This window comes from Solanum stenotomum, chromosome 1 (assembly GCF_019186545.1).
Source record: "Solanum stenotomum isolate F172 chromosome 1, ASM1918654v1, whole genome shotgun sequence".
NCBI lineage: Eukaryota > Viridiplantae > Streptophyta > Magnoliopsida > Solanales > Solanaceae > Solanum > Solanum stenotomum.
The window spans coordinates 16,315,915-16,324,862 of NC_064282.1; the positions used below are offsets into that span (position 1 = coordinate 16,315,915).

The 8,948-nt window shown below is 34.3% G+C and overlaps 1 protein-coding gene across 1 annotated transcript; it reads right to left on the reverse strand.

Moving 5' to 3' along the window:
- Nucleotides 1–1,840: 1,840 nt before the first annotated feature.
- On the reverse strand, nt 1,841–7,452 carry LOC125862839 (CRS2-associated factor 1, mitochondrial). The gene is made up of 6 exons (XM_049542967.1): nt 6,860–7,452; nt 5,467–5,594; nt 5,022–5,247; nt 4,817–4,944; nt 1,970–2,283; nt 1,841–1,880 (listed from the first exon to the last, which is right to left on the reverse strand). The coding sequence occupies exons 1-5, from the start codon at nt 7,398–7,400 to the stop codon at nt 2,071–2,073; spliced, it is 1,236 nt and encodes a 411-aa protein (XP_049398924.1). The 5' UTR covers nt 7,401–7,452; the 3' UTR covers nt 1,841–1,880; nt 1,970–2,070.
- Nucleotides 7,453–8,948: the final 1,496 nt, after the last annotated feature.

The following is an 8,948-nucleotide window of genomic DNA, read 5'->3' on the forward strand; positions in this document are numbered from 1 at the left end:
TTTGTGTGCCTTGTAAAGTTGTAATTATAGAATAATAAAAATAATTAATTCTGGAGGGAGTAATTGAAAGGACAAAAACAGTACGTGCTGGCATCAGCAAACTTCAATCAAACAGAAATCCGGAGTAGTCAACGTTAACCACCACCTCATGTTATCTGTGGCTCTCCCACATTTTCATTCTCACGTTACTCCCACGTGGACAATCTTCTTTTGAGAGTATTCTATTTTAAGATTTCGATTAATTCAGATTCAAATTATCAAAAAGCTTAATAATTCTCACCTCATTATTAGATACCTACTTTGGAAACTCATTAATCTCAAGTCGAAGGCTTATTAAAGGATGAAACTATTTTTTATTTGTAAAACTTTTAAAGGTGTTTAGTACGAGAGATAAGAGATAATAATTAAACAGTAAAATGTAATAATTATTTTATCTTATATTTAATTAAATGTATTAATTAGTTCTAGAATTATTAATCCTTCCATATATACTAGAGAGTCAACCTTAAAATCATCTATCTATTTGACTAATTAAACTTAGGGATAGTTTGGTTTGAATTCAAGTTAGAGTGGAATTAGTTATAATGGAATTATTATTATTTTTGTTGAGTGTTTGATTTGTTGTATTCAAAATAATAAATTTTAAGAACAATTTATTTGTTTACAAAAATACTCTTAATGAATGTGAAAGCGATGTATAAAAAGAGTTTAAAGGAATGTTTTTATCATTTACTTATTTTATCCCGTAATAAGTTATTCCAAAATTACTATACCACCCAAGTGAAGAGATAATTTATCCCGATACTAATTATTAATTCCGAAATAAATTATCCCAGACGTGCCAAGCAAACAACAAATTAAGTGACATTACAACTTAATCCCAAAATTATTTGGTGTTATCCTTTACACCGAGCGACCCCTTAGATATACCCCATATGACATAGCAAGTGTCTCAAACTCTTGTAGGGGCATGAGACTCTTGATAAAAAGCGAAGAGAAATGTTGAAAACATGTAAAATTTGACAAGAATTTAGAAGTGTATTTCTTTCAAGTTGTAAGATCGAAAATGTATTTAAGTTCAGTTTATCAAATAAAGAGATATTTTTAAGAGAATCAATAGTTTAGAAATAAAACTAATAATTCATTGCGAATAGTAATGGAATAACTCATTCCATAGGATAAGTTAAAATAATGAGATTGTCCCCACTTAGAATGTACACATGTTATGTCAATTATCTTCGCAATATTTTAAAAAATACAAATCGATTACGCTAACATTTAAACACCAATATTTATGATGTACCAAGAATTAAAAATATTAAACTTTCGTATTCCAATCCCCTCATCCTTGTTGAATCGGTGAAAATATTTATCGACGTTTTTCTCCACATGTAACTACTTGGGCAGACATGTTCTTGCTCTTTTGGCCAAAAGTTACCTGTGGAAAAAAACTAAATAGATGCATGACCTATGGTTGCAAGTGAACTTTTTAACAGTTAACCACAATTGATCACTTACATTCTCACATAATTTATTCACTTAAACATGATTTGGTGTAAACATCATAAGTTGGGATCAGGCGTGGAAAACAAACAAGTGATTTTGGGATCTGTTTGCATTGAGATCCACAAAGAACATTTGTCAGGATAGTATAATACTGCACCAGAAATTTCTCACCTAAGTTGGTAAGAGATTGGGACTTAAATAATCAGCATGATGTAGCAAGCACGTGATATTCTTCACTCCCAGCAAATCAATAGATTTTCCAACTTTTGGAAGAGCCAACATGAAAACTACATGCTATCTATCTATCTATATATACAACGAATGACAGCCATCAACAGCTATCTTCATTCTTCCACAACCTGTGCAACTGTTTTCTGTAAATAAATAAAATTAAAAGTATAGTAGATCTAGTCAGGTAATCTTCAGACAAGAAAGGAGACACAACATATATCTAACCATTTACCTTGTATTTGGTCGACGTATTGTGTATTGTTATTTTTCCCTCCGCTTGACTTGCAATAACTATAACCGCTTGAAGCCCAAAAATATTTATCAAAAAATGATCTAATCACTGTCGCCAGAATAATAATCACTGTTGCCTGTAATTCCTTCTCCGTTTAGGTTTTCAACCTCATGATCATCCAAATCATTACCAGAATGATCAAATGGTTCTCTTTCTGTAAGGAAGAACCCATCCTCAGAAGGCTTGTAGTTTTGATCCCTCCATACCACAATCTGCTCTTTATCAAATGTCACGAGTATACAAGGAACCAAATCCTGCCATTGACACAAGTTAGCGCACACAGTATTTAGCAGCATGACAATCACTATATTGCCCGCATGGATATCAGAACAATCTTTGAACATCAATTACATCTTAAGTCTTAGTAGCATGCCGATCACTATTTTCATCCAAATGGATATCACAGCATTATTCCAAACATTTAGCTCTTCTAAGTTGAAGTCTTCATTTCAAACAGATGTGAACTGAATGAGATAGAACTAGCTACTGCAGTTCTAGGAATATTAACCAACAACAACCCCCCGAGGCAAAGAGCTCTAAAAGTTAACAAGCAGAAGATGACCATGATTGTTTCTTCTGTTTTTCTGTGATTTGGTAATCCCACCCCCAAGGCCAAGAGTGATTTTCACCACATTCTTCCTTGGTGATTCAGACTCCCTCTCAACCACCACTTCTTTCTATGAGCATACAATAAAAGTGACTTTTGTTTATTCGAAATAAAGTGAAAACTTCCTTATAAATTCTTTCTTGATTTATTTCATTACTGAAAAAGAATTTATCAACCAATGTGTTTATCTAAGAACAAATGGTTGTGGTTTGGAGACTCAATAATGGAGCTCCATGTGGATATTCGGTCCAAGAATCAAAACCCAATCTCTGTAGCAAGCTTCTAATTTTACCAGATCCATCATGCTTTGGACATTGCCGCCGCTATTGTTGGGGCCCAAAAACGTTACTGTAATGCATACATCTCTCTCTGACAAGTAAAAGAAATTTCACTAATACAATACCAAGTCGGTGTTAAAAGAATACAGTATTACACAATACAATTCTTTATATTTTTCATTAAACATTTACAAGTTAAAAATATTATAAGCAGCATTAATAATTATTGAAAACTAAAGTAAGAAGTAAGAACACATATTTCATTAAGTCAACAAAACATAAACTATAAATTGAAGTCAACTAACATCATTCTTATAAATTACTTACCAGATATTATCTGGAAAAGCCAGGAACTTAGCCACATCTTTGAACATAAATAATTAACCCATTATATCCGTTAGAAATGAGACCCTCTATCTTCTCACTTAAGATTCACAGGCCCCAAACATATCAAAGTTGCCTCAAAATATCTGATTTTTGGATATTTATTATATCTCTAAATGAGAATATCTGTATCCTGAAAATTAAAAAGAAAAAATCTGATACCATATCGTTTGCCAGGCGTCCACGTATCGCACTGGATACTTGATTACTTGGGACCAATACATAGTTCGAAGTAGTTTATGCTTGCCACTTTTCAGCCCATCTTATCATTATAAAAGATTAAAAGAGGAAGAGTACAAGAGTTTTTTCCTTGACGAGCCTTTTCTCAAGAAAATCCCAAAATAGTCCATTAAGTTTGCTGTTCAATAAAAAATGGTCCTTAATATACAAGATAAGCACTGATAGTCTCCAAGTTCTTAAAAGTTGTGAACATCTAGTTCAACAGAATCCATAATGTTCTCAGGAAAAAGGCCCAAAGCATTCCTTAAAGCTTGGAACTTCACTCAAAATAGTATTTAAATATATTAGGTCTACTAGACAACTGTATCTCAAGAGATGTTTGGCTGGGAGTTCCTACCACAGCCGCACCCTCTTCAGATTAAATTTGATCATGGATCCTTCATAACAAGAAATTCAACGTGCTGGTTAGAGAAATGAAAGGCTCTCATTTTTCTCATGGAATGTCCCTTTGCTGAGGTTGTGACCTCAACAATGAAATGGGGAATGGAGTTAAGGGCCTTCAGAGTAGAACGGGGAGAAAACGAAAACACTTGGGTCAGACTCAGTGGACGTAGTGTTCTTCTTCATAACTGGTCAGAAAGTTTCTTTCACAAGGTCGGGAAACTTCAAAAGGAACTCACAGCCAACGACCACAACACTAATGACCGAATCTTTATTGAATGGGCCAGGATCAAGTCAAATCTTCCCCATACAAAATCCTCAAATTTGATGAGATCGAATTTGGAAGATCTATATGGCCATCCCTGTTTGGATGGAATCACGCCCCATTCACTTGGAAACTCCTTCTGGCTTTACCAGCAACGTCACTGGAAAAGTTACCGAAAGCAAAACCTTTGCTCAATTCAAGAAGCACAGGGAAGGCCTCTTTCCTTAAATTGTCAATGAAAGGGACCCGCATGATCAGACTATCTCTGACTGGAGATTTAAAATTCAAATCTCAGCAGTCAAACCCCAATGGATACTAGCACGGGTCTTCTCTTACCGCAACCATAATTGTGCCCCAAAAGCCACCACATAAAACCCAAATCTCAGGCCCATCCTCTTCTAAACAATTGGGCCAAAAAAGCTTGGAGCTTTGGCAAAACAGGGAGTCTAAAATTCAACAAACATATTATCCTTGCAAGTAACTTGTTGTACTTAAAAAATAACAGAAACAGCATTTCTTCTCGTAAATCATAGTACTCCACATAAAGATGCAAGAAAAACTATGGCCATTACTAGCACCAAGGTATACCATATGAACAAGTCCAACACAAAATAGAAGGAGAAAATTCTTACCCTCAGTTTGCAGCCTATTTTCTTGTAATCACTCTTTTGAAGGCCTTTACAATCAATCCGAACCAGCTCCTCAGTGAGAAAAGCATCTCGTACCATCGGTACAAGACTGCCATAGTAACCATTTTTGGCTGCATAGTAGACTACATGTCACATACCAAATCTAGATGGCCTCACCAAACAAAACACAGTTGACAAGAAGGGATACCTAGTTTTGTTAATGCAGGAACAGCTAATCCTCTTTTTCTCATCTCTTTAGTTTCCTCGATACTCAAGCCATCGATAGTAGTTTTTATAAGCCTAGGATATACAGGCTCGTGGGGCTTCCAGAGCATTAAGGGGATAACAGGCCTCTTCTTGGGATGATAATTCCTTCCTCTATAGAGCACAAGTAAACCACCATGTCTGTGGATGATTTTACCAAATGTCTTATCCTAGAAGACATACAAGAACCCACATTACTAATCAATGGCACAGTAAAACATAAAAATGAAATTCAAAGATGAGTGAAGCATATCTTTTTAGAGGATAAAGCCCCTGAACAGAGTAAATGGATACTTGTTCAAGCAACTTAATTCTGAATAATTACAATAATAAGATGGGATTAAGAAGAAAATGAAGTGGATGAGATTGAATTTGGAGGACGGAGATACCTCCAACTGAGTGCAAACATTCTTCATATCAACTGTAGGAACGCCCATACATTTTATTCTTACAGCTTCAGAATGTTTCCAGTTATTATGAATATCATTCAACATGTTATGTGTTAAACCATCTCGTCCTGCAAAACAAAAGATAATGGAAATCAGCAAGCAGACATTCGGATAATGTGCTTTTATAATCACACTATAAAACTTATGTCCAGTGATATTCAACATCTTTTTCACTAGAGTAGAGAAGGAAAAAAATGTTTCATGTCATTACAAAGGCTAAAGCTCTACTAGCAAATGGAGGCATGAAGCACATCACATCACTAAATTTCCCAATCCATGACAGTAGGCTTTAATGCAAATAACAGAAGTAAAGCATGGTTTGCATAATAAAAGAACACAAGATGTCTCCACACCACTAAATTCCCCAGTCTATGACAGTAAACTTCAACGCTAATAACAGAAGTCAAGCATGGTTTGCATTACAAAAGAACACCAAGATGCAAAGTGTAACAGGCAGTTGTATACAAGAACTTAGAACAACTGGATTTCTGATAGGAATATGTCTAGTGCCTAAATTACAAAATTGTTTCACCAAATGCCCTCTCCAAAAATATTAGGCAATCCATAACTTTTCGGTGCTTCTCTGTTTTTAAAAAACATTACTCCGACAAAAACTTCAGTGATTATTATTTAAAAATCTCCAACCATATAGGATTAAAAATAATCCTAACAATACATTTGATTCATTATATCTAGATGCAGCAATACTAAAGCCATCAGAATATCAACAACAACTTCTTTGAATAACCTAATTATGTGTGCTTGGCAAACAAGTTTCATGAAGTGGTTTAGATTGTAATGATCCATCTTCAAGAAAAGAACAAAAGGCAAATGAAAATAAGTAGTATAATAACTCCTGAATTATCAACCTTCTCAAATTCATTATGAAATGATGCTTATTTTCAAGTCATACATATACCTCATTATGAAATGATGCTTATTTTCAAGTCATACATATACAACAGTACAACCATGGCACTTCAATAAAGAGTTAAAACCAAGCACAACTGAGTACCGCCTTCAAGTCAGCAAACCAGCCCGATCTTTATGCAGAATTTCACTTACACCTTTCACTTGATGCAATTACAATATGCAATAATGTAAAGCAATACCACAAAGTCTTTGCCATAGATACCATGGCATAATCAAGTTAACACATGGGTTAAGTACCAATCTTTACTTTCTCAATTCCACTTAAAATACTTTTGCAAAAATTGAAATACTACACAATAACAGTAAAAGACAACAAATCAAAGCTCATCTCATCCAACACACTACCAAACCTTTGCGTCTAATAACAAAAGAAATGATTTTTTTCAACAAAAGTGAATACCCAAATTGACTTGCCGCTTGGTTTTATGCCTCTGGCACCTTTCCACAAGAGCTTTCCTCTCCGCATTCGTTAAAGGCTCTCCTTGAATTCTCTCTCTCGCCACTCTTCTCTTCTCTTCCACCGTTTTCTCATCTTCCGGTGACCCCACTTTTGGGTCAACCACAGGTGCACACACTCCAGTCCACACTCTATCCAACTTCCCAGGCCCAAAAGGTGAGTACTTGGGCTCGCGAAGCCCAATGGGCCGCACATCCGTACTGCTCTCAGTGTAACTGAAGCGGAAGTCGAAGGGCAATTTGGATTGAAGCGGTTTCTCACCAGTCCGGTCCAGTGACGACGGCGGACGGTACCGGGGTTTGGGCTGCTTCTTGGGTGGTGACTGAGTGGAACTAGGGCTTTGGGGTTTAAGGGACGGCGGGGGTACGAAGGAATATTTTGAATAGAGATTTGAAGAAGCGGCGGCGGTGGTGGTAGAAAAGAGGTGGCGCGTGGCGGAGAGTGAGAGAACTTGGTTTTTCTGGCGGGAGAATAAGCGGAGCATTGTGACGGGTCAGAGGAAATCGGGTAAATTCCCCTCCGAATATTGATGAGGTGATTTGCTCAAAATGAGTTAGGTATTTTAAAATTAACAATTAGGACAAACACTATCATTTTATTAGAGTTCCACTTTTTCAAATTTGAATTTGTAGCAAAAAGTCCCACATTAAAATAAAGCGCTCCCTAACAGAATTTCTTGACATCGCAATTCTAAACTTATTTTGGACCATGCATATTTTTCTATTAAGCTTAATCAAACATACATGGTTATAATGCTTTACGCTTTAATTCAAAACTAGTTGACCTTTGCTATTTTTTTTTTTTGTCGTTGTTCATTTCACCTTATTCAAGCTAATTTAATGTAATGTGTCTCTAAGTAGTTATGTTCTAAATAAATTTAATTCAAAAGTTTTTTCATAGTAATTAGATTATTTTTATTTTGGTTGTCAACCAATTCTAATACTAGTCCTCTTAAAAGATAATTCAAGATTTGAAGTTTATGAATTTTTATCATAATCTCAAATTATATATAAGCTAAATGAGTTAATTCTCGAGAATTCGTACCTGAATAGTTGGGTCCAGTCCTGCCTCATCTCAATCTGTCTCTTTTTAGAACTGAAAATGCTATAAAAAAACTTCTATAAGGGAAGTTAAATTAGTTAGATAGCTTATGATAATATTTTCTACATATAATTGACCATAATTAGTTTGAGATTTAGTCATACATAATAAATTGGTTTGATGTATTTGTCTTTTTTAATTTACTTGTCATCTAAAATTCTAGACCACTAGCGTATTTGCTTCAAGGTAAAGTTTTTTCTTTAAAAATAAGTGTAAAGTTAAGAGAAGTAGCTAGTCCTTTTCTTTAGTGCAAATTAAAAGCCATGAATTCTTCCTAACTTTTTGTTTACAAATCGTATTTCTTAAGGCTATTTTCCGAAAAAGAAAAACATTGTAATAAACTAATATTTATTATTATTAAACTGCATAATCTTGCACATAACTAACTTTTATAATTGACTTGTGGTACATTAACAATTAATGTTAGAAGTCCTTAAATATTGAACAAAAAATTAAACTTATTACATATAGTTATGCAATTTGGTTGCCTTTGGATAATGGGATATTATCACAACAAAAAATTTGAAAAATCATATTAAACTTGAAGCTTTTTAACTTTGCTACTAATGTAAACAAAGTAAAAACTTGCATTTAAATCCAAGTTAGCCAGGGTTCCTTGTGTAATGGCTTTTTGGATATCAGCCACATTATTTCCATGCATTACAATTACAATATAATCTCTTTCATGGATATTAATTATTCTTTTGTATATATATGCTTCAAGATTTCAATTTACTTTAAAAAAATAAGAATTCTTTAGTTTACTACCATTGTTGTTGCTTCCAGTAATCATTGAGCATATTGTATATGACAATGTATTCTATTTCTAGAGTTAGTAGGTTCAGAATGAATATTTGTGTTGATATTGAAAGTTCAGTTGAACCTGTAGAACCTGTTCTAAAATAAGGAAAAATTATTACTCCTTTCATTC